Source organism: Lissotriton vulgaris, chromosome 6 (assembly GCF_964263255.1).
Source record: "Lissotriton vulgaris chromosome 6, aLisVul1.2, whole genome shotgun sequence".
Taxonomy (NCBI): Eukaryota; Metazoa; Chordata; class Amphibia; order Caudata; family Salamandridae; genus Lissotriton; species Lissotriton vulgaris.
Genome location: NC_141694.1, coordinates 512,264,158 through 512,290,932, shown reverse-complemented (window position 1 = coordinate 512,290,932; position 26,775 = coordinate 512,264,158). Strand labels below are relative to the sequence as shown.

The following is a 26,775-nucleotide window of genomic DNA, read 5'->3' as shown; positions in this document are numbered from 1 at the left end:
TTTATTCATTTGTTTTTTAAACCTGCAATCGGTGTATAAACACGCACTTTGAACGTATAGTCCTTGCTTACGATGAGCAAGGCTGGCAGTAAAAGAGACTGCCAGCCTTGCTTCTCATAAGCATGGACTATAAGTACAAAATGCTTTTTTACGCACCGATGCAAATGAATAAAAGGCATTGTCATTTACAATGCCATTAGCTCAAACTTTAATAATGCAAGACCTATTGCAATGTAAATGCTTGTTTAAAGGGGGCCTCGAAACAGGTCTCATCGGGCTCTGTTTTGTGCCCTGACACAGGCGGACTGCAGTGACAGGAGGCACATCGATGTGCCCTGCTCACACAGCTCACTTCTCACTACTGGAGAAGTTACGGCGTGAAGTCATGCCAGGTGAGGTTTGTAGGGGAAGGGAAACCCTTTAAAGAGTAATTTTCTCTCTGGATTTCCCTTCTCTTTTTGAAGCTTGGGAGTAGCAACATTGTTGTAGTGTCACCAGGGCTTTAAGTAGAAGTTTTTTTAATATTATATACACGCCATAGTTGCTGCTTATTTATCTAATGCAACTAATAACCATTGACAAAGGCAATAATCCTGACTTGTTGTAGGTATGATGTTACTTGCATCATATATCTGGTCGCAATGACAGAAACAGCAAAATACATATTGGGCGGCACACTATGCTAAGCACAGAATTTTAGATTGTTTTTTAAGCCACGCCCTCAATTACATTGGCCACGCCCCACGCTCCTTCGAGAGACACCAACCCGCCATACACAGTTCTTTTATCCCACTTGAATGTTATTTAATCTTTCTGTACTTTTAGTAACAAAATTGGACATACATACACATACATAAATAAATACTCAGGCCAGAGGAGGTGGGGCGGGGATATCAGACTGGCTGGCTGTACCAGTCGCACAGCGTCGCCAGGACATGCGATTGAAGGGTATGTCACTGGAACTTGGAGAGGCGCCCCTTTCATAGCCACGAAAGGGGCAAAAAGCAGACTGCGCAGGACGGGTGATAGCGAGGACTAAGGATCTGGCTGTAGCCCTAGAATCCTTAAAGCGCTCTAGCATGCTGTCCGCTTTGTTGCCAAACAAGCGATGGCCATCAAAGGGCGTGTCCAAAAGTCTTGATTGGACATCGCCCGAAAAGTCAGTGAACCTCAGCCAGGCGTAATGTCTCAGAGCTACCGGCGTGGAAATTGTCCTGCCTAGCGAGTCGGCGGTGTCCAGCCCACACCGCATGGCCAACTTGGCTGCACCTCTATTCTCAGGGAGAGAGTGGCCCGGCCCTCTTCCGGGCACTGTTGCGCCACCGTATCCCACATGGAGTGGGAGTAACGGTCCCACAGACATGCAGTGTTCACCGACCGCAGTCCCAAGCTGGCGGAAAACAAGCATTTACAATGCAATAGGTCTCGCATTATTAAAGTTAGAGCTTTTGGCATTGTAAATGACAATGCCTTTTATTCATTTGTTTTTTAAACCTGCAATTGGTGTATAAACACTCACTTTGAACGTATAGTCCTTGCTTACGATGAGCAAGGCTGGCAGTAAAAGAGACTGCCAGCCTTGCTTCTCATAAACATGGACTATAAGTACAAAGTGCTTGTTTACGCACCAAGGCAAATGAATAAAAGGCATTCTCATTTACAATGCCATTAGCTCAAACTTTAATAATGCAAGGCATATTGCATTGTAAATGCTTGTTTAAAGGGGGTCTCGAAACTGATCTCTATCGGGCTCTGTTTTGTGCCTTGGCACAGGCGGACTACAGTGACAGGAGGCACATCGATGTGCGCTGCTCACACAGCTCACTTCTCACTACTGGAGAAGTTACGGCATGACGTCATGCCAGGTGAGGTTTGTAGGGGAAGGGAAACCCTTTAAAGAGTCATTTTCTCTCTGGATTTCCCTTCTCTTTTTGAAGCTCGGGAGCAGCAAGAGGAGTGCAGAAAGAGGCAAGAGAAGTGCAGAAAGAGGCAAGAGAAGTGCAGAAAGAGGCAAGAGAAGTGCAGAAAGAGGCAAGAGGGGTGCAGAAAGAGTAATAGAGGGCTGCAGAAAGAGGCAAGAGGGGTGCAGAAAGAGGCAAGAGGGGTGCAGAAAGAGCCAAGAGGGGTGCAGAAAGAGGCAAGAGGGGTGCAGAAAGAGGCAAGAGGGGTGCAGAAAGAGGCAAGAGGGGTGCAGAAAGAGGCAAGAGGGGTGCAGAAAGAGGCAAGAGGGGTGCAGAAAGAGGCAAGAGGGGTGCAGAAAGAGGCAAGGCGTGCAGAAAGAGGCAAGAGAAGTGCACAAAGAAGCAACAGAGGTGCAGAAGGAGGCAAGAAAGTTGCACAAAAAGGCAAACAAGGTGCAGAAAGATAGAACAGGGGTGCAGACAGAGGCAAGAGTGGCGCAGAAATAGGTAAAATGGGTGCAGAAAGAGGCAAGAGAGGTGCAAAAATGTGCCAAAAGAATTAAAAGAGGTGCAGAAAGAGGCAAGAGCAGTGCAGAAGGAGGTAAGAGAAGTGCAGAAAGAGAACATGGGTGCAGAAAGGCAAGAGAGGAGCAGAAACAGACAGGAGAGGTGCAGACAGAAGAGACTGGTTGCAGAAAGAGGCAAGAGGTACAGAAAGATGAAAGAGGGGTACAGAAAGAGGCAAGAGGGCTACAGAAAGAAGCAAGAGAAGTACAGAAAGAGGCAAGAGGGGTGCAGAAAGAGGCAATAGAAGGGTAGAAAGACAACAGGTGCACAAAGACAATAAAGGTGCACATAGAGACAAGATATGTGCAGAAAAAGGGCCACATGTGCAGAAAGAGGCAACAGGAGTACAGAATGCAGCAAAAGAGATACAGAAAGAAGCAAGAGAAGTACAGAAATAGGCAAGAAGTGCGGGAAGAGGGGTGCATAAAGAGGCAAGGGGGTGCAGAAAGAAGCAAGGGAAGTTCAGAAAGAAGCAATTGAGATGCAGAAAGAAGCAAGGGAAGTGCAGAAAGAAGCAAGAAAGTTGCAGAAACAGGCAAAAGAAGTGCAGAAAGCAAGAGATGTGATGAAACAGATTGAGAGTTGCAGAAAGAAGGAAGAGAGGTGCAGAAAGAGGCAAGAGAGGTACAGAAAGAGGCAAGTGATGTGCAGAAAAAGGCCAGAGGTGTTCAGAAAGAGAGGAAGAGATGTGCAGGAAGAGGGGTACAGGAAGCGGGAAGAGGGGTACAGGAAGAGGGGTGCAGAATGAAGCAATGGGGTGCGGATAGAAGCAAGAGGTGCAAGTACAGAAAGAGGCAAGACCGGTGTAGAAACAGGTAAGAGAGGTACAGAAAGAGGCAGAAGAGGTGCAGAAAGAGGCAAGAGATGTGTAGAAAGAGGCAAGAGAGGTGCAGAAAGTAGCAATAGAGGTGCAGAAAGAGGCAAGGGACATGCAGAAACCGACAGGAAAGGAGCAGAAAGAAGGAACAGGGGTGTAGAAAGATGGATGCAGAAAGAGGCAAGAAAGTTCAACAAACAGGCAAACAAGGTGCAGAAAGATGGAACAGGAATGCAGACAGAGGCAAGAGAGGTACAGAAATGGCAAAGAGGGGTGCAGAAAGAGGCAAGAGGGGTGCAGAAAGAGGCAAGAGAAGTGCAGAAAGAAGCGATAGAGGCACAGAAAGAAGAAAGTTGCAGAAAGAGGCAAGAGAAGTGCAGAAATAACCAACAGAGGTGCAGAAAGAGGCAAGAGGGATGCAGAAAGCTACAGAGGTGCAGAAAGAAGCTACAGAGGTGCAGAAAGAAACAAGAAAGGTGGCAAATGCAGAAAATGTCTAATAATGAAAAAATCGGTGCAGCCGAACAGTCACATAATTCCAGTGGCCCTGCTCATACCTCCGACTAGGTCCAGAAGTGCTCCTCAGTGATTCCTTCTTTTTTTGGTCATTGAGTTTATTGTTTAGCTTATATGGAAATGAGGAAGCCTAAACCGGAGGTTACCACTCCACAACACAGACTACCATACCACATAATTACTCTCCATAACACAATCCCACTCTATTTAATTCCTATACACGAAGTACCTCATACTTTCTAGCCACATAATTTTACTGCACAACATACCACATAATTCCACTACAATGCCAATAGCCCTAACTTTCGCAAATGCGAGACCTATTACATTGCAAATGGTTCTTTAACTAGTAGTCGCGTTTGCAGAGTGGTAGAGGAAGGGGGCTGGGTCTCCGACCAGCGCTCAGAAATTCCACTGGGTAGGACTTACAGGAGGTACCAGGAAGGCTTCTTGACCCCAAGGTCCCTCAGGAGAAAAGTGGACTTTATACCCCAACCAGTAGTGTGCCAGGAGGCCCGTTTGCAGAGTGGTGGATAAATGAGGGCATTGCCTGCTATGAGAACCTAGCAATCCCACTGTAAGCGACTTACTAGAGGTAACAGGAGGGGTTGTTGGCCCTCAAGGACATCCTTGGGGTTCAACTACCCTATTACCTCCATTAAGTCCCACACAGCAGGATTGCTAAGTTCCCATAGTAGGCCACACCCCCTTTGCCCACTACTCTGCTAAGGCACTCCCTGGTGCACTCTTGGATGGGGATTGGTCCCCTTCGCTGCTGGGGGTCCTTAGGGGCACGTTAGTTAAAATAAATATTTTAAACTGTTTCGTGTCTCTGTCAGATCTTATTGTGGACAAGTGCAAGAGTGCGAGCAAAAGGGTGTGTCTTGTTACCGCGATTCTTGAGAGATCTGAGAGTGTTGTGTTCTGGCGTGTCTAATCATTTCTTTCTCTGTGAGTGAGTAGGAGAGCAAGTGAGACACTATAGCTAGTCGGTCCTGGGCTTGTGGGTACTAATGTAGTAGTAAGACTCAGTCCCTATACACCAAGGTCCTATAATCCTGCGCATAGTTGTGTATTTGTGCAAAATCCCTGCAACAGGCTAAGCAAACTTACCCATACTAGTCTACAGGTGGAGTTTATTACATTAAAATCATTTTTATCTGCAACTAAGCAATCTACAACACAATCACCTTTGATATGTTTTTAATGAAAACTTACTGTTTACAATTTACTGCTTTCAGATGCCATTTCCCCGATTCTGAAGTAAAAGTTTCATCTGCCATACCGCCTTCATCACTTTCTTCCTACAAAAAAAAAATGTTCTACCTTACAATGAGAAACTCCACTTTAAACAATACATTTATGAAATGGCTTATCAAACAGGGTTTAAGTGTAAATATGGAAACAAGTACGATTTTGAAAATACAATTACAACCAGTATCCATGTTAAAACACTAAGATTATCATAACAAGAACAGCGTAATTAAATGTGCAACTACAAGCAAGGCATAACTTGTCAGATGACCTGAATAAACTTAACATTCTTACTGTTCAAAAGTATGTTGGACTCTCTCATAAAACATCAGTGGTGCATCTTATCTTACCAAGGTTTTATATAGCGCTCGCACACCCGAGGGTTTCATGGCGCTGACCGACAGCATGGCGCTGACCGACAGAACTCTGAAGCTACAGTTAGAAGACCATCAAAGGAATTAAGCCAAGGCCTGGACAAACAGCCACGTTTTTAGAAGCTTCCTAAATGGGAGAAGAGTAGTACAGGAGCGAATTTCCAAAGGGAGGGAGTTCCATAGCTTAGAGGCAAGAGTGGCAAACCTGCGGCCTCCCTTGCGTAAGAACTTATAGCGAGGGACAGTCAGAAGGATTTGAGAAGCGGACCGAAGGCTGCGGGACGGGATATATCTGGACAGAAGATCTTAAATAAACGTAGGACTGCGAGCGTGTAAGGACTTAAAAGTTATACACGCCGATTTGAAAGTAACACGGTGTGTGATCGGGAGCCAATGAAGTTGCCTCAAGAGAGGTCTAGCTGACTGCCATCGCGGAAGACGATATACAAGTCTAGCCGCCTGATTTTGTGCCAGCGGCAGGCGTTTACTGAGTGTAGCAGGGAGGCCCAAATAGATGGCGTTGGCGTAGTCTAGATGTGACAACACCAGGGCCATTAACACCTGGGTCAGAGCAGATTGAGTGAGCATCCGGCTGATCTTTTTTATTTTCCGAAGCAGGAAAAAACAAGTAGACACAACTGAGTTAACTTGTGGTTTTAATGAAAGCTCACTATCAATGAGCACCCCCAAACTTTTAACCGAGTTATACGGGATGGGGGGGGGGGGGGGGGGGCAGTTTGGATGGCCAGCAATGGGGGCCCCAGAACAGTTGACTATTGCCGAAGAGAACCAATTCTGTCTTGTCCGGATTTAACTTCAATTGGTTCCCGTCCATCCACTGACAAATATGAAGCATGGTATTTTGGAATTGATAAATCGAATCTGGGGAGTTGTCAATTGTGAAGGTGAGTTGCAGATCGTCTGCGTAATTAAAGGTGGTGACTTTAAAGGATTTTAGGGACTAAAGCAGAGGGAGCATGTAAATATTAAACAGAATGGGTGACAGTGAAGAGCCCTGAGGGACCACGCAGGTTGTATGAAAATTATGAGATGAAAAAGGGGGCAAGCCGACTGCCTGGGTGCGGTCACTAAGAAAGGACCTGATCCAGTCGTGAGCCGGGCCACAGATGCCGGCTAGTTTGACACAGTCGAGAAGAATGTTGTGGTCGACCGTGTCAAACGCAGCTGACAAATCAAGTAGGACCAGAGCCTGTGGGATTCCCATATCTGCGTTGGAACGCAGGGAATCTAGGACTGCCGTGATGACTGACTCAGTCGAATGGGCCGGACAAAATCCGGCTTGGGAAGAGTCTAGGAAGTCTGATTGTTCAATGAAATTGGAAAGATGCGATGTTACATGTGCTTCCAGTACCTTGGCTAGGTACGGGAGTAGAGAACTAGGCCTATAATTTGAAAGGGTAGTGGGCTCCGCTACTGGTTTTTTTTTTAGGAGGGGCACCACTACTGCTTCCTTAAAAGACTTGGGTGCTGTGCCTTGAAGTAAAGAAGTGTTGACAAGTTTTAGGGCAGGGGCAGGGAAAGTAGTAAAAACAGTCTTTAGTATATGGGGAGGACAACAGTCGCGAGGAGATCCAGATTTTACCCTATTCAATAAGACGATTAGGGCTGGAACATCCAGAGGAGGGAAATGATCCAAGGATGAGGTATTAGTGACGTGTGCAGGGACAGACGGGGCAGGGGTGGTGGCGGGGATACTAGATTTAATTGTCGCAATTTTGTCCAAGAAATATTGGTTAAGAGTATTGCAGAAGTCCTGAGTGACAGCGGGCGTAAACTGAGTTCTACTGGGATTCGAAAGCTTATTGACAATGGAGAAGATCTCCTTGGAGCTGTTATTTGACTGTTCGATTAAATTCGAGAAAAAGATGGTTTTGGCTGAGACAATGGTCTTCATGTAATCAGCACGAGCGGCCAAATAGCGGGTCCTATCAAGGGTACGTAAGTTCTTCTCCACGCTCGCTCCTTTTGCTGAACAATGAGTTTTTTTGCCCTAAGGTTGGGAGAGAACCATTTGTGGGCATCAGACTGACAAATGGTTTTACGTTTTTTCAGAGGGCGTGTGCGTCACTAGCAGCATTGAGCCAGTTAGAGATGTTGGACACGGCTAGATTGAGGTCAATGTTGAGGACAGGTGGAGAATTCTCTAGACTTTCCAAAAAGGCTGGGGTATCCAGAGATCCCCATTTCCTAATGAATCCCTCCTTGGTAACTGTGTTGATTTTGGGCTCAAGAACAGAGATGTTAAATTGGATAAAAAAATGATCGGACCAGATACAAGGAGATACGACAGGGAGGGATATACTAAGATTTGTGCTCCAGATCTGGTCTAGTGTGTGCCCTTTAACATGAGTAGCAGTGTTAATATGGTGGCTAAAATTAAGTCCTGTGAGGAGCTCCATAAGTTCACCAGCCGAAGGGCCACCGGACTCGCTGTTAAGCCAGTAGTTGAAATCTCCGATTAACAGGATTTTAGTGTAATCTGTGAACATCGAAGACAGCTGATCGCACAGGGAAAAAGGGAGAGGGCATGCTTTGTGGGGGTCTATATATCAGTATACATTGGAGTGGTCTGGATCTGGAGTTGAGCTTGATGACCAGATTGTCGACTGCAGCAAGATCAAGGGATGTTATTTTAGAGAAGACATAGCCTTTGTTAATGATAGCGGCAACTCCACCCCCTGCTTTCCCTGCGTCTCGATCTACCTGTAGGATATAATAATTGTCTGGTAGAGCTGCCAGAATGTCTGGAGAAGAATTGGTATTAAGCCAAGTTTCCGTAAGGAAAAGAATGTCCGTTTTTTGGCAAGCAAGGAGAAGGAAGATGTCAAGTTGATTTTTAACTAAGGACCTTGTGTTAAGATAAAATATATTTAGGTGCTGGGTTTTGGCGGGAGCAGACTTAGATTGCAAGTGTCGCCGAAATGACTTGGACAGAGGTTTTAAGGGGCTAGAGGGGGGAGAAAAAATGCCTAGTTGCCTCAGGTGTCTAATGGAGGCTGGGCCCAGAAGACATGCCGAGCTGCGGAAAAGGGGCAGAAGGACTGGCCCCTGAGCCTGGCCTGGCGCAGACGGGCTGGCCTTCGGCGCGCCTTTGGCGTGCCATCGGCGCGTCCGCTGCGCAGCCGGGTTGGGATACACATTATATGCTGTCTGGCATGGTTGTGGCAGAAAGACTGCAGCGGCAACCCTGGGCTACCCCCATGATGGCGGCTGCCCTCCCAGTCCCCGTAGCAGTGCCTAATCAGCTGCACGGGTGAACGGAGCAAAGTGAGGAGGAGAGGGCAGGTAAGTGTGCAGGAGTCCAAAGAACAATTTAAAATACACATACAATTTAAAATTTTACAATGCGATGGTGCTCCTGGCTTTCCGCCTCAGGAGTGTCAGAGCGACCTGTCAGTGCAACGCGCGAACAGAAAGTGCAACTTATATGCGGTCTGGCAGTGTTGTGGCAGAAAGACTGCAGCGGCAACCTTGGGCTACCCCCAAGATGGCAGCTGCCCTCCCAGTCCCCGTAGCAGCGCCTAAACGGCTGCACAGGGGAACGAAGCAAAGTGAGGAGGAGAGGGCGGGTAAGTGCGCAGAAGTCCAAAGAACAATTTAAAATACACATACAATTTAAAATTTTACAATGCAATGGTGCTCCCGGCTTTCCGCCTCAGGAGTGTCAGAGCGACCTGCATGCTGTCATCTCCAATTAATGAACTAAGTACGTAAATGCTGGATGAATTCAGCTGTTGAAATGAGTAGAACTCAAGTATAAACATTGACATTCATTAATGCATTTGTGCTTCCTCCTTCAAGGATAGGAGTAGTAAAAAGGGGAGGAACACAGTGCATGTTCAGGACGATAGGAACAAATTAATGAGCATCACCTATCTGAAGGCTCTCACTCTTCACAGGATCACGACAGATTTTACCCTGAGTTACAAAAAGACTAAGTAATGTCTACTGAGTTGGAATTAGTTGAAAAGTTTGACAAGAAGTGAGAAGAGTAATAGATTTGAAAACAAAACAGGAGAAATGTAAAATGTTTTGAAAGAACTATTTGATTAGAAATGACCCGAGACTTCACTGTACTTGTCTGCATGGGTCGATGGAGCATATGTGACTCAGGCCATGACATCTGCAAAGGACAGAAAGAGCGCTCAAACCACTAACCATAGCAAACACTATGCATGTATCAGTTCCATCCTCTTTACCTTTGTGCAGGTTGTACTACTATAAATAGCATATAGTGTGGAAGATAAACTGAAGTACTGGTCCACTTAAAAAGCACTAGTTTCATAGTAGTTTGGTTGGTGACAGGACAGGCTATTACAGGAAAAAAGCAGGGCCGGGTTGCTACTAACCTTCAGACTGGGCATTAGTCTGGGAAAACTGTAAATTCTTAGTGTTCCGAACTGCAGAGTGGATAACATTGTTCAAGAACAACTGTACATTGAAAGGTGAAAAGTGACCTGATTACAAGAAGAGATAAACAAGGCGCAGCTGACTAGGAGATCTGCAAGGAAGGGATCTTGATAGACTGCGGTTGCCCAAGAGACAAGTAATCCAAAATGCCCAGCTAGCCAGGAGACGTAGGATTGCCTAGGTTTTCAAGATCTGTTGAGTCTCAACTGTTTCAGAATTTCCCCACTTCCCCTCAGACGTACTAAAAGGCAATTGACTTGGACCTCACTACCGTGGGGTTAGATTCTATAACTGTTAAGGGCCTTTGCTCAAAACTATTGGAACTATCTTTCAAGCCTATACAGATACACATGTATTGGTATTTTAAATTGTGGTGTAGTCCTAATAAACTAACTCCTAGTGGGCGATGGGGACACTATTGACTGCAGTCGATGTCACTGGGACATTTTTAAGAAGATACCGGCCTGCCACTATGTTTGCCCCATAGAAAAAACTAACTGAGCCTTAAACTGGCTGTGAGGCTCTAGCAAACTGCTGTTGTGCCATCACACAGGCTGCAAGCACAAATGTGTCTCGCTGTCCACCTTGAGCTTACCTGTACTCTGTGAACAAGTGCTAGGTACTCCATAGTCTTCAGCATTTGAAGAAATACATTCTAATTTCTGCATGTGTGGTTTTTGGGACTCTTCTCGTCTTTCTGATGAGCCACATTCAGTTCTTGCGCCGCTTTAGACTAGGTCAGCCATGTTTGCACTTGCTCTCGAGGTATGCATTTGTGGGACAGCAGTACCAGTCTCACATGGGAATGGTGAGATGCTCTGTGCGATTCTGTTTAGGTTTTTACATTTGAGCTATTGCCATAGACTCTATGATGTGGTATTATTAAAAGACTAATAAAAAATAGTGCCTACTTTCTATTGCACGTCTTCTGTTCTTCGCCAATAAAAAGGAAGAAATGTGGTGGCCTATCCATCGCCACAAAGTTAGTGATTTTTTGACAGGTTTATTGCTCCTAGTTCCTCTTGTTCCAGAATTCAGCATGGATTCTTTCACTGTAACTGAGGTTGCTTTAGTCAACTGTTTTTTTCCTGTTGACTATATTTTCCTTGACAAAAGATCATCAGCTACAAGACTCAAGACACAGAGGTTTTCTATTAATTAAAGGCTTTGCCCTCTTTCTGAAGTGTCTCTTCTCCTTAGACAACTATTTTTGACAATTAAATTCTGTTGTGTGAGAGTAGCGTGGCTACTGCAAGGTAACGCCCGACCTCTAAAAACAAGGAAAAAAATAAGTGAAGAATCCGCTGTATCACTGACAACGGTAGACTAGTGAGTCAGTGACCATAAACCCAGGGACACTGCTGTTTAAATGACCAGATTTTTGATGCAGCAGTTGTCTTCACTAGTAAGGAATCCAAATTGTTGTGGTAGTGGGTTTTTGAGTTACATGATTTTGGGTGGCTGCACCTTCTACTTTGCCTTGGGTGCTGAAAAATCAGACACTGAGGTTTCAGTCTACTTAGCTATCCAGTGAGGTAACTAGTGGTGGTCCATGAACAGAGTTTAATCCAGATTCCCTGCATCAGTGTCTATTGCAAAAACTTAAACTCCCAACCATTACAGCACGTAAAAATAAAAATCCCATAAATATCACTAGAGCCCTAATCGCTTCCAAACATTACGGAGTTGATGTAGATGAATTTCCATAGATTAATGGTTATATGGTCAATATTAAGAGCAATCCAGAGCTTAGGCACTAAAAGTTTGGAGTTGTTTCTAGTCCACAGACTGTGGTAGCAACTTCTTGTTTTCTTTCCTCGTCACATCTTTAAAGTTCTGTTTGGCTACCACTTGATACAATTTGTTTCTCTTTGCTAATCTAAAACACTGAAAGGACTTTGGTGGTGACAATTCATTAGGTGCATCTGATCTTCTATCCCTTAGCACCTCACTCGATAACCCTCAATTGCTTACCCTTGCTACCCACAGAGATTTAAAAACCCCACAAAAGGCAATTGGATATCGAACTGGAATGCATTATTATTGCATCCTACGAAACGAGTGGTAGATCACACTAACTCACAGCACATTGGTCCCTAACCACTGACTAGTCTAAGTCCCCAGGAAAAGGCATTACAGAAGTCACTATTGACTGGTGCCAAAAGTAGCCCAGGCATCTTAGGAGACCATTAGGGCAGGGGCCCAATGACCTGTGAAGACAACCTTGGCTGCATTATTAGAAATGGAGAAAGGTGAACTGCCAAAAGACAACATGAAAGCAAGAACACGGAAAATAAAAATCCCGATCGTTTTTTTCTTTGATACAAATATCAAACTAATAATCTAAACTTATTGCAAGTTACTGAGTAGGGAGCTTTTCTGGACAGTGTGTGTCGAGTTTTCAAAGCACAGGTTTTCTATTGAAGAGTGCTTGTGGTCGACCGTAGGGGGTAAAAGAATGATCCAGAACACTAGGAACTGAAAAATGGGAGCCATAAAAAAAGCTTATGGCTGCACGCTCATTGACACTCTAATTGCAATTAGCATCAATGGTACTATGGAATCACTTTTGGGGTTTCCCGTTTATAGATCCTTCTGCTTTACACTTGAGTCTGTAGCAATGTCTAATATCAGCAATCGTGTGTGCTCCGAAAAATTAACATTGGTGCCTATTACGAGGATATGGGTGCTTAAATATGTAATAAAGATAATTCAATTTAAAGCATGTTAAGAGGGAAGACTGTCACAGGACCATGATCACGTCAGACAAGGCAGCATTTACAGAACCAGTTCTTGTGCAATCTGAGCAAATAATGCTTTAAGATAACCTTGGGACATTTTCCAGTGTTATGACATACCAACTCCTAAAGTATTATCTTGAGGGTAGGCTTCTCTCCATTTTCTGGCTAACTCAGGGTATTAGGCAGAATCAGTATATGAGAATAGCACTTCAAGGCAGAATATTTACCTGTCCCCATTGTGGAATGTTTGGCAAGAACATGTCACCAGAACAGATAACCACTCAACTTTTTGCAGCAAGCTGTGTTTTGTTTTAACGAAAGATGTCTTGCTTCAGGCGCCAGCAGATGTCAAAAGAATGGGCGATACCGATTACAGGAATAGAGATGATGGCTAAACACTTACGCACTTATGTCAGTGTACATCAAGGCCATACTCTGGAAGCTACAGGATGTGCATTTCTTGAAGCCAGCCCTCTCTGGCATGTGAGCAGAAGAAGTTTGGAGACTAAGTGAGAAGGAAGAAAAATAGTCTCGGTCAAAAGCAAAATAGAGGCTGACCGTTTCCCCTGCTAGAGTAGTAAAAAACAGAGCTCGGGTGGCTGGGTCAAAACAAACAATCGAGTCTAACCATCTAAAAGTGACAAATTTGATGACCATGCTTTGTGAAGTCGGAAGCCTGATTGGGATGCTGGGATTCTTCTGTCAAAGAAAAGCCTAAAACTAGAATATTTTTTTTACTTCATGAGGAACCTCGAGTGCAAAAGTTTAATGAGTTATTCCAATTATCGTTGTTGTTCATTAAGATGAGATACCTGAGAAAACGCCACACAGGCAATAACAATAAAAGACTAAACAAGTTAGTTACCTGTAACAGCAAGTTCGCAACTTGAAGCTCCACTTTATTCATATTTAGCCGAGCAGGAGTAGGCGTTGGAAAACGCTACCTGCACTTGTTGAAACCCATTTGTTTGGGGTGTGGGTATGCGTTTGACCAGATCCGTTAAAAGTAATCTATTTCACCCCTTTGTGTGGGCATGCCATTATTACTCAATGTGACTGGGTTTCAATCATTAAGGCTGTTTTTGTCTAAATGCTTTTAAACTGTGGGAGTTTTAAATGTTAAAGTTGTTTTATTGGATTTCAACATGATCTGTTTAGGAAGTTGGCTCAATATAGTGCACCAAAACGAGGTACAATGTGCCGAGTGTCCAGGCAAACATTATTGGTTTATAGAGGCACAAGTAACACCCAAATGCTCCATTTTGTGGCAGTGTGGGCAAGCAGGTTAGGCTGATCAGTGGGTAGTGCTAAGAATTTGCTGTACTCACAGAGGCACTAAACGACACACACAAGAATAAATCAGACGATTTTTTTAGAGAAACAGTTTTTTGCTGGTAAGTAAAATGTTCCTTTGAATGTCTCGGTAATGCTTCATTGGAAAAAGGCACACTACTCAGGTCTTAAGGTGGAAAGGGCAAGGTCCAAAGAACCGCCAGCAGATAATCTTTACCTGCTATGGAGCTTCTGGGTGCTTTTGGGGTGGGAGGGAGGCGGGGGAATAGAAACAGACCCCAGTGGGGGACTTGGGGAAAAGTCCATGGAGCTCCCACTAGGGTATATCCGCTCATGCAAATATGTACTCACATGTAACATGATGCATCCTGCCTTAGGGCTCTAAGGCCTGATGTAGGGGTGACTTCCATCTTTTGCATGCAGTGTCTGTAGGCATGGGGCACAGGGTGTGTGCCATGTTGTGTTTTCACATTTGTCTTCATCATTTCACACAGCCCGCAATGGCAGTCTGCATGACTTTGGTGGTGGGTCCCTCAGGGTGGCACAATACAAGTTGCAGACTTTAAGGTCTCTCTTTAGTACCCATGCCATAGGTACCATTTACTAAGGACTTACAGAGGTGCTAAAGGTCCTGCCAAATGGGAAAGAATTGAGCAGTTACCTTGTTTTAGGGTAAGAGCACTGACACTTAGCAGAAATCCTGTGCATTTCAGTCAAAATTCTACAAATATCAGGCAAAAAGAGGGGGGTGACCATGTCAAAAAGGGGCACTTTTTTACACATATTGTGCAGTTTCTTGTTTTATGCACAGAACAAACAGAAAAAGGAGCCACACTGCACAAGCATTTAACAAAATGGTTACTTGCCAGTAGGAGTAGTTTTGCAGCCTGTAGAATTTTCTGGATTCACATGCTGTGCATCTATTCCACCATATAGTGGTTTGGTCCGGAATAGTGTTTGTCCTTCTTTTCTCTTCTTTTTCTATGTTGTTGAGGGCACGGTCTACCACACCATTTGGTGGCAAGTGCATACCTTGTGCGACATCAGACGACACCCTGGAAGTTCCTGTGCATGGTCGCCATCTTTATTCACATTCTCTGTGACACCCTCCCTCTGCCTTTTTTGTTTTTAAGGTGTTTTCTTTTCTCCAGTTTGCTTCTTCTCCCATTTCTGGAGAAGCGGTGGGTCTCATTGGAATCCAGGAAATTCTTCAAGCTGCAAACCTACTCCTATAGGCTAGTATCCACTTCGTTTTGCAGCATGACTCCTTATCTAGATTCACATTCTGTGCATCTGACTATGTAGTGGGATTTCATTGCTTGGGTAGGTTGAGCTGAAATGTGGGTGTGTTGGCCAACAGGTGCTGCTGTACTTTCTGTCCAACCCGTGCCTCCTTTTTCATCTTCTTGTCCATGCTTTAGTGGTTTGTGAAGGTGTCCAAGTAAAGGTGACCTAGTTGCGGCCGTACAATTCACATCAATGGGTACATTTGCTATGAACGCTAGTGCTACAGCCGTTTTCTTTTTGGGTGGGATACACTCTGGGGCGTACGGTTAAGGTCCTTCTGGCCCTAGTGTAGCAGGTTTGTATAGTCTCAACTATCCATCAGGCAATTGTTTCCTTGGTCACTGGTGTTCCCTTGCTTGTCCTGGCAAAGGAGACAAACAGTTGGTTCCCTTTACAAAAGGTCTTTGTCTCCTGTAGGCAGTACATTAGTGCCCTTCACAAGTCCAGTGTGTAAAGCGACTTCTCGACTCTTTGGTTCTGGTATAAAAGCCAGTAGTTGGATCCTTTTGTGGATGTGGAACTGAGATACAACCTTTGGTAGGAACTGTGGAATTGTTCGTAGGACAACCATGCCCTTGTGGATTTGCAGGTATGGTTCTTATATAGTCGGTGCTTGTAGTTTGCTGGCTCTGCATAGGAACGTGATCACCATCTGGAAGGTTGTCTCTAGGATTAAAGACTTTAAATCCAGCTTGTGCACTGGTACAAAAGGCTCTGTTATCAATTGTGTTAGCACCATGTTAAGGCTCCACATTGGTGCCGCCCTCTGTGGTGCTACTCTTTTATGCTTCTGAGAGGGCTCCCTGTTGTACCAACTGTGTAAAGTACAATTGGGGCCAGGTGAACCTTCAGTGATGGTTGACATTATTATTCAGGAGCCACTGAACACGTCATGAATGTCTTAATGCCCTCAGCATCCGTCCTACATGTAGTTCAAAACACCCAACATTCCAACATCTGCGTTCTTTGTTCAGACGTAACATTACACTGTCATGTCTGAACAACACAGATGCGTAGGTCAAGCCATGTCCAGCAGATGGGTGAGGTATGTTAATGCCGTCTTGTGGTCTGTCCTTGCTTCCATCTCCTTCTTGTCTCTGCACCTGTGGAAGTACCTCCCGACTTCTCCGTATAGCCCTTCCTCGTGCTAGGTTTTTTAGCCTCCGTCAGGATTTCCATTGCCCAGGTAGGTAGCAGGGGGTGTCTGAATTCTAGGTATTCGAGCCATGCCGCACGTTTGGGTGTGGCTGGTTGCGGGTGACATCCTTTTCCATTTTGCATGATTAGCAAGTCCTGTGTTGACTTGATTGGAATAATTTGCCCTCTGGATATCTGTGAGCAGGTCTGAATACCAATTCTGTGTGGCCCACTGTGGGTTATGAGAATGAGTGATTTCTCTGGTTTTCTGGCTATATTCAGTATTCTTGGGATCAGGAGAATCGGCAAAATGCATATGCAAATCCCCATGACAAGTCTATCAACAGGGCATTCTCCTTGGATTGGTGGTGTGGGAACCTGGACGCCAAGTCTTGGCATTATGCATTTTCTGGACTTGAGAACAGGTCTGTGTCTGGTGTTCTCCAGCTTCTGAAAATCTTCTCCAGCACCTCCTGTTTTATCTTCCATTCATGGGAGGTGCTGTGTTGTCTGCTCAATCTGTCTGCCATGTTCTGCTTCCCAGAGGCGGATTGCTAACAGTGTGATGTTTCCCATCTGCATATTTCCTGTGCTAGCCTCGGCGGAAGTAGGGGGGGGGGGGGGGGGGGGGAGGGGTCGGGGTCGGAGGGGGGGGGGGCTTATTTTCCCAGTTTGTTGAGATAGAACATAGTTGCTGTCTTGTCTGTCTTGATTAGTACGGTCTGTCCCCTTACAAGCACTTGGAACACTTTCAAGGCAAGAAAAACTGTCTTTAGTTCCAGGTAGTTTGTGTTTCACAGCATCTGTGGGGATACAGGGTCCTCTCACCCTCAGGTGGTCAGTGTGCACTCCCCAACTATTGTGGTATGTGTCTGTCGTTATGGTCAATGTGGGAGCTAGTGATTTAAAGGGTCCCGATCCCCACATTTGTACAGTTCCACCATTTTATTTCCTTTTACACCCATGCTGCGACAACCACTTGTCATGGAGTTCCTAGGGCCGCCCAGTACCTGCGCATTTTGGATGACCTAAATTAAGGGCTTGGTGTGCAGACAGACTCTGGACACCCCCACAGGATGAGGCAGCCATTAGACCAGTTAGCTCTTAGGTGCCACCACCACCTCCCTGCAGTGGTGTTTGTAATTTCTGGCACCACTGAACATGACAACCCAGATTCCTCAGGTATCGTGGAAACAATATATCTTTCGCTCAGCCACTTGTGCGTACTTTTCTCAGACTACACATAGAATGACGATTGGAACGGTTTCAATAATTATTTATTGGTCAAGCGTCAGTCTAGTATGAAACATGTTCGCTGCGACAATCAAGAGATAGGAGCAGACTAATGTGATCGCTAACACCAATACCGGTAAAAATAGATACATTTCTACCATAGTGCTAATAAGATGAATACAAACAGGTTATATAAAACAAGAGCATAAAAAAACATTTATAATGAAAGCATACTAAAAGCCCCTTAAAACATGTCCATAAAAGTAAGGTATATATCGAAAGCATTCTTCCCTAGAAAAGCGTTCATAAAAGGTCCACTATATTTTGACTAGTGTCTTTGCTTTTGTGAGCACCTCGAAAGACATTATGTTCAGATAAAACACAGAAGACAAAACAAAGTCAGTTCAACCTTCAATTTGGTACATGTTTAACAATTGTCCAAACTGTTCCCAGCACAGGAAATGCCAGATTGTTAAAGAATCCTGTGCGGAATACTCTACATCCCTGAACATGTCATCCGCCTGAGGTAGTCCTTCTAGCACCTCCAGTATGATATTAAGTGAGAAGAGGTGATCATCACTGGTTCCCACAGCAGCTGTCGGGGACAAATTAGGTGCCCGTGTGCCTGAGACTGATGCCTGCACATCCGTGGTACAGCCAACAGGAGCTGAAGCATCCAGAGAAGGCTCTAGGAACGCCATCATCAACATGTGAATACGCTGTGCACATGAGCCCGTAAAGGCGCCAGGAGCATGTCTATGTCCGGCGGCGCAACCAATGGAAGTGTCAGACAGAGGTCCAACATGAGTGCGAATCCGCAAAAGATGTAGCGGAATACTGGCAGAATGCAGTCAAGCCAGGCCAGTCTGAAAGACAGGAACCAATGCTCACTCAGCTGTCGAAGCCGAGGTATATCCAGGAAGAACACCAGTCGTTCACGACAACATCTCTCTAGTAGTGTTCTCCCCATGTCTAGAGTGATGTTAACATCTTTTGCGAACCAATAGGAGTAAAATCAGGAGGCCCGCTACTGGAAGCAGGACTAAAGGAAGACCTGCAAAAACGCTTCCAAGTACGGAGTGTATGAATGATGGAATCACTCCGAAAATTGTTTGAAAGGTGGTTAACAGATCTGATCCAATGCTCTTAAATAAGTGTACTATCCCCTTCGTATCAGACATGTTAAAGAGGAGTTAGCCAATTTTTTTAGCTCAAAGGTTGCTACCATCTACTCCTCCTTATGTGCGAAGGAAGCTATAAATGATCTTGGACACTCCATTGAGCTCACCACTCGATTGGTCTCCTCACCTACTCTGGATGTTCTGCCCTTGATAGATCATTCCACAGAAGAAAAACTTCTGCAGAATCTGAAATCAGGTTCTCCTGCGGACATTGCCCCGCCCTCTGCCCTAAAACAAGTCTCTGAGGTGGTAGTACCAATGATAAAGGACGTAATCAACTCCTCCCTTTCCACTGGAGTGGTTCCCCCACTGTGGAAACAGGCCAGAGTCAAAGCTCTGTTAAAAAAAGCCAATCTCGACCCTGATGACCGGTCAAACTACCGCCCTATCTCCCTGTTGCCAGGGATTAGTAAAATCACAGAAAAGCATGTCAATCTTGCCTTATCCGCCTTTATTGAGAACGAGGCTGTACTTCACCATACTCAAACTGGCTTCAGAACAAAACAGGGCACTGAGACCGCCCTGGTGGTGGTAGTGGAGGAAGTGAGGAAGATTGTCGATGCCGGAGGCTGCGCCGCGGTGGTCCTTTTGGACCTCAGTGCAGCCTTCGATACGGTCAACCACTCCCTGTTGATCAGCCGCCTCAGCGAGGCTGGCGTTTCTGGGATTGCCCTTAAATGGCTTCAATCTTTCCTAGCACAAAGAACATTCTCTGTCTTTGAAGGGGAGTATACCTCAAGACAGTTCCCCCTTCAATACGGCGTTCCCCAGGGATCCTCACTAAGCCCCACATTATTTAATATCTATATGAGGCCCTTGGCTAAAGTGGTGCTTCCCTGGGGAATAAAATTAGTCACCTACGCCGATGACACCCAGTTGGTGGTCTCACTCACTAGGTCTGAAGACGGGACCTCTGGAACAAACAATCTGTCCCCCTGTCTCACTAAGGTCTGTGAATGGATGGAAGCCTCATTTTTGAAACTAAATGGGACTAAAACCGAGATCATGATCATGGGTTACAAGGCTCCTCTGAACCTTAATCCATGGTGGCCGAGCTGCCTGGGTCCCCCTTCGACCCCAAAGAAACAAATCAAGAGTCTGGGAGTCTGGCTTGATCCCTCTCTCGGCTTTCAAGTGCAGGCAAAGAAGGTAGCTGCAACATGCTTTGGCTTGATTAGGACATTAAGGAAGGTTCTCAACCTCCTTCCTTTTGATTCCAGACGGCTCCTGGTACAGTCCTTGATCATCTCCAGATTGGATTACTCCAATGCACTCTATCTTGGCGCCCCGTTAGGCACTATCAAAATTCTGCAGTCAGTCCAGAACTGCGCTGCTCGACTTCTGGTCAAAGTCCCTAGACACAGCTCGGTTAAGCCTGCTCTGCGTGCTCTTCACTGGCTTCCGATTCAGGAGAGGATAGGCCATGTGTATGGTGCACAAATCCATCACAAACAACGGTCCAGATATTCTTCGCCCTCTCTTCTGCCCATACCGACCCTCCAGAACCCTTAGGTCCAGTGAACTCAATCTTCTGACAGTCCCTAGGATCAAGAGATCCCGTACGGGGGGTCGGCGGTTTTCCTTGCAAGCGGCCAAATTCTGGAATAACCTTCCTGAGAGCATTCGACTCCTACCGAACCATCTCATGTTCCGGAAACAATTAAAAACCTTTCTTTTCCGATGAGTGATGATGATGTTACCTGGGTCAAAGCGCTGGGATGCCCTAGGGTAGCCATGCGCTATACCAAGTATATTTTCATTTTCAAAGATACGACGGACCATTTCTCCGAAATGGATGGGGAAGTTCGTAAGGACCAGAGCCTGTATCTCTGCCGAGGACCTTGCAACTTGGAGACCAAAAATTTCTCGTGCTGAAGTTAAGGCCACATTTTGCTGAAACAGCATAGCTTGCAGTCTGGTCAGAGAATCAAACCCTATGTTATAAAAATCCAGTAAAGGTCACAGTAGTGCCTACCTAACTGTGCGAGCTGGGGTAAACAGTACTTGCTTTCAGCAAATAACCCTGGAGTTAACAGTCAATAGATAAGCAATGCCGGGCTTCATACCACAGCAGCCTTGGTCATTCCACATTAAGTAACTCCCATTGGAAAGTAATTAAAAAACTGGATGAATTACCGCAGCTGGGGACCCCTTCAGGAAGCAGGGCAAGTTTGCTATTGACACATTACACGCTCAGTGCAGCGACACTTCATTAAACAATCAAAACCCACCTCAAAGCTTTTTCGCAGTTTGTACCATTCAAGACAACCTCCTTGTGCTTGTTCCTTCACCTATATGTGTATGGCAACTCCCAGGTTTCTCGTATGTACCCTTTGCCCAACGCTTCATACCTGCCTACTGGGTAATATTTCAGGAAGTGCTGTAATTGGAATTTCATGATTGGCAGTGTAATATAGCCATGGATTAACCGTTCCGTAGCTTGTGACTATGCTACAGTAAAAGGTAACTTCTCTAGTTTTTCGCATCTCTGCGTGCCATGGTCAATTGTCTTTCGGTCAGACTGTAAGCCGAAAAAAGATGTGTGTCTTTAATGTAACACAAAGGAACATGGCCAGAATGCAATGATTGAAGCGTCCAGTTTAGAAGCATAATAGCGTGTAGCTGAGATTGCCCATGTTGTAGAATGGACAAACCTGGTTTCATTATATCAATAGCAGAGGACACAATGTTGCCCAGTGAATAAATATGAGACAAGAGCGTGGTCATGCCGTTGTCCTACCACAGCCAATGCGTTTTCTAGGTTAATTCTATTAATTTCATGCAGTATCTCTGCAGCTTCCTGTTGGGAGACTTTCCAAACCTCATTACAGATATGTATAAGAAGCGTTTCCTATGTGGTTTTGGGACTTAACAAGAAATCCCCAAGATCCATGTTGTCTGAAAGAAGGGACACATGTTGTTTCACCTGTGATAGTGTTGAGGTCTTTAGCCAATCTAGGCACAACTTCCAAACACTATAGGAAGTCACTACCCCTGGGTCGTTTGTGTGTACATAACGTGGGTCCGGCTTATGGATACTAAACCCTTCAGTGGAACCCTTGAATCTTGCATTACACATATTTGTGTCTATGGGCCATATCAACCAACCCTTCCAATCGGGAGATGATGAATTGTATGTACCATGTGTTCCTTCACTTGTTAGTGTATTATTGGAAATACCCTTAATAGGTGTGCTCGATGTCTTCAGATCTTAGGTTTTTGCAAACCCGTAACAGGTAGTCTGTGGCACTGCTATGTTCAGGGAAATCATCTTTAATGGTTTGAGGCAATGTTGGAAAACGAGGCAGCATCTGTGAGGCCTGCACAAATAGCATGATACATTTGTCCTTCACTGGGAACCAAACACCCTAGGGCAGCGCCTGACTCTCAGAGGGTAGCGTTGCGGAGCAGTCTGAGGCTTACTCAAGGAAGGTGGTGTGGGCTAGTAATCGCCATTTGCATGTGCGCAAAAATAACATTCAATAATTGATTGTCCAGTCTGTACTTTGCTTTATAAAAGTAAGAGTACATGTATTAAACACACACACCACTCAATATTATACACCAATTTACAAATATACATAAGCTGATGGAATTACTTTATGACATTGCATAACATCTCCACCCCTCCCCGCGGGGGTGGGGTGGGGTCTAGTACCACCACTCCCATGTATGCACATCATCTTGCCCCCAATGCAGGGAATTGGTCTTAACCTGGAGCGAGGGCCCTATGCACTGGCACCATCCCAGTGGCGACCCCCCCATTACCTCCACAAGCATTAAACAGGCTACACCTGCCTTGGTGACACATGATCCTGACTGAGCATCTCCTACTGACCATACAGCAGGCACCTCTACATCTTAAGGGCTAATAGTCCGGGGTCTTCACCTAAGAGCAGCAGCAAGAATACATGTTTCGCACACTGTAGAATGATAGTACTCAACACATGTGGATATCATTAAAAATGCATTGCAATTACAGCCCCTAAAGGCATCACAGATGATCGCTGGATTAAGTAAATACAGTCAGACACCCAAGCAGGAGTGTCTAGCCACTTAAATCCACTTTGATTATAACATCACCCTAAACATCAATCCCTTGAAAAGAAATAACCATTAATAAATGCATTTCAGTGCAATTACACCTCTTCACCTCCAGGGGATGCCCTTCTTCAGACATCCGCAACTCAGCCCTTTACTCCTTGATGCAATTATCCTAACATTCTCAGCTGAAGAACAAAAGTTCCAGCCCAGAAGGTGTTAAAGGCAGGTTGAGCCCTGGAGGGGTTATTCTTTTCAAATCCCCAGGAAAACCTAGGGTGCCTTATCTCTTCATGCTTGGGGGGTGGGGGGGGGGCACCACTCACCAGAATAGTAGGCTTCCAAACGCCTGGCAAGGCATTATGGGGCGATTTTTCTCCTATTCGTGAATACTTGAAGAGCGGCTTTCCCGCCTTGCTGGGGAGAGCCGCGCTGACCTGCTGGCGGCTTCGCCACATCTTCAGGCCCGGTCCCACCTGGACCCCCAGGTAAGGGGATGCAGCGCTGGGAGCCCACTCCCAGCCGCTCCACGCTCTGGTCTGGGGCCCGGTCCCACCTGGGTCCCTGGCTCCTCCTCCTCCTTGTCTGGGGCCCGGTCCCACCCGGGAACCCCGCAGGCTCCACGTTGGAGGGCAGTCCAGGGAGCCCACCCCTGGCTGCCCCCGCCGGCTCCCCGCTTGACTCGCACCCTGGTGTGCGACTGCGGGAGCCAGCCCTTCAGTTCTAGTCTGCCCGCTCCGGCGGGCAGACACGGAGACCAGCGCGGCTCCCGCTGGCCCCGGGGGAGTGCAGTGGCAGTCCCCCCTCCTTCTTCCTGACTTCAGGGCCTGGGGATGGGGTCCCGGGCCCCTCGACACCTTCAGGGGGGGGCGCGAAAGTGCTCCCCCCATCCTGGATACTGTGGGGCCCGGAGATGGGGTCCCGGGCCACCCCTCCCATCTTCTTGGCAGGGGGCGCAACTGCACTTCCCGCCCCTGCCTCCTCACATAGGGCCCGGAGTTGGGCTCCCGGGCCCCGCCTCCATCTCTTCACAGGGAGCGAGACGGCGCTCCTCTGCGCAGGATTCAGCGGGGGCCAGCGTGGGCTCCTGGCACCCCGCGGGGGCATGTCCACGGGGTGCGCGACGGCGCACCCCAGCTTTACTTCTTTGGGGGGGAAGCCCCCAGGACCTGACCAATCCCGGGGGCATCTCTGAGACCGGCGGCGGAGCCCCACGCGCTTAGTCGGCGATCTTCTTAGGGTCAACGGTCGCCTACCTTCCGGGGGCCATATCTTAGCCCCTGGGGGTCCGATCAGCCCAATTTTCACGTCTTCTCGCTCCTTGTGGCGTCCCCCAGCCACTTCGTCCTCTGGGTCTCCAAGACGGTGCATTCTGCAGGGAGCGTTCTTCACTGGCTCCCTGCGCCTCTCTTCTCCCTGCGCAGAGGCCTCTTCTTCTGCGCACCAGTCCTGGGCGCTTCTTCTGGTGCTGTTAGGGGCCTGGGGGGGTGGCGGGGGTAGTCAGGGGTGTCCTCCTTCCAACTGTCCATTGCACCAGGCTCCAGCACCTTTCGCATCAGCAGACCACACCCCAGATAGAGCTTCTCTTCCTGTGCAAGTACTTTTTAAAAGTGGAGTAGGGGGCTGGCAGGAAGTCTCTGTGTGTCCTATCAAACAGTGACACATCACTTCCCTGCCCCTGCTCCCTCCTTGTCCAGTCCCTGGGTTGTTCAAACATGGCGTAGTCCAGTGTCTCTGGCCACATGGCCTCTGAAACCCAATTCCTTCCCCCCTCACTGCCTTCCCTCCTTGGTGCAAACTGGTGCCTGGCAACCAGCGACAGCAGTTGATGGATTGGCTTTTAGCTCCAACTATCTTTTCTCCTTGGAGGGAGGATCTTCGCTATGGGAAGAAAGGTCATTAATCTAACCTGCCATGGCCAGACCCCAGCCAGGGACTCCGAGAAATATGACATTTCCGGACGACCCAAAAGCAGTACAAATATGACTTTGGACTCTGCAGAATACTCATTTTCACATCTGCTACACTGGACATTCGCGCGTGTCTGGAATCTGTAGGCTTTGTGGAAGTCATTTTAGCCATGGGCCCCACATCCCCATAGGGAAATAATGAAGTGGAAACACAGTAAGACGCACTGACATTCCCTGGCATGTTCCTTTCCAGTGTATAAAGCTTATTCCATGTCACCACCCAATTCTGTCTAAGTCTTGCCACACCATTCACTCTGTAGCTGCTCTTGGACTGCGCATGCTAGGAATCTCCCCTGCGCAGCCCCTACACTTGTGCACACGCTTGTACACCTGTGTCTGCATGTAACCAGCACAGTGTCCCAGCAGCCTAGTCAAACCAGGGGTAAACCAGCCAAATCTCCATGCAGTCTCCTTCATTATGAGTTCACTGTGGGTGAGTCCCAGATTATGAGACTTCCCCACAGTAAAAGCTCAACAATTAGGTGCTCAAAAAGCGAAAAATCCGGGCTGCTCATAGTTTCAGATCCACCTTCTAACAGGCAAGATTTAAATAAAGCCTCAGTTCCATGAATCTACCACTTTCTTGCCTCCCAGATAGATTTGTGTCTATGGTGTCTCTCCATTAGTCGAAACCCTGTATAGACAGTTGGGAGATAAAAAGTGCTGAATAGATCAGCTTAGTATTAGTCAGCATAATATTTCTCGCTGTTATGTTAGTATCTGCTAGCTCTTAACCGCATCGCTGCTGCGGCGATTTTTGCGCTGTGCGGCATTTTTTGAATTGCCGCGATTCATGACGAGCTCCACTCGTCATCAGCACACGCCACCCGTGGGTGATGACGAGCTGAGCTCGTCATCAGCATCGAAGGGGTTAATAAAACGATTCTGGGTCTGATGTATTGAACCATGAAAAGTATGCAAATTTCTATGCGAATGTAATAGAACTACCTTTTGGTGGTGTTGGGCAATGTTCCTATTGATGGTGTTAGAAGTGCGTGGTACACTTGCGTTATGCAAAAACTGATGACCATAATACTGGTAACACAACATGGTATTGTAACCAGTTGTATCTTCATACAATTCCCTGTAAGAAAATGCAGCAGATTGTTGTAAATCCGTGAGCATAGTATTTACAGTCTCAATGCCCCAATCATCAGAGTGTACTAGGAGTAATGAAATCATTTAAATACATTTTAAACAAATGTGAAATGTTCAAATGTTCAGTAGATCCAAATACATCATATGAAACTTTATCCCAAACTGTACCATCAGGTATTGGAATTGCTGTAATGTTCACTAGGGAAAAGTCTCTTTTATCACAGTGTGATGACATATGTGGTTTCAGGACCAAGGTCACTGATTGTAATGCAGAGCATTCTTGGAGGTAATGCCCGCTCAGAAGCTGAAAAAAGACAGTCACAGTGCCAATCGAAATTAACAGGTATACTACCACTATTGCAAACCAAATATGCAACCACGGTGAAACCAAGTAAGTCTTTTTGAGCAAAAGATAGATTTGTTGCAGTTTCTCTTTCTTTGAAATGTGTGGCGCTTGATCAGGTTCACTTGGATCTGAAGAGAAATCATCAAGTTGATGAAGTCGCCAGACGCAGTTTGATCTATCTTTGGTAGTTATGCAGGTTTTGTAGAACTGGCAGTTGTGTCGTTTGAAGGCACATTAATGTGGACATCATTGTTGGGCCGAATTACAACTTGCATTGTTGTTTCTTCTTGATGTTTTCCATTTTCAACTGGTGTGATTTGTACTCAATTATTTGTTACTCCTTCACTCTGTGTGGTGGAGTCTTGAAAGGTTATCAGTCTTTCCATCTGAACTTGTAATAGGAAGGAGAGGTCTACGACTACTCAGGATTCCTGAGGCCTACTGTTGAGAATCGGTCAAATGATGCGGTTTGATCAGATCAATGGAAACAAATCTTTTTTGTTTTGTGCCAGCAAGAGGCGGAACGAATAGTTTCTTACCTGTCGGTGTAGTTTTGCAGCTTGAAGATCTTTCTGGATTCACTATGCT

General features: G+C 46.1%; 1 protein-coding gene across 3 annotated transcripts in view; it reads right to left on the bottom strand.

Moving 5' to 3' along the window:
- The window catches only part of SENP6 (SUMO specific peptidase 6), a 586,019-nt gene that overhangs the window by 92,148 nt on the left and 467,096 nt on the right, over positions 1-26,775 (bottom strand). For all 3 annotated transcript variants that reach the window (XM_086926520.1, XM_086926518.1, XM_086926519.1), the window contains one exon: positions 5,020-5,105. In XM_086926520.1, coding sequence (XP_086782646.1) covers positions 5,020-5,105 — 86 coding nt within the window. The remainder of the gene's footprint in view (positions 1-5,019; positions 5,106-26,775) is intronic.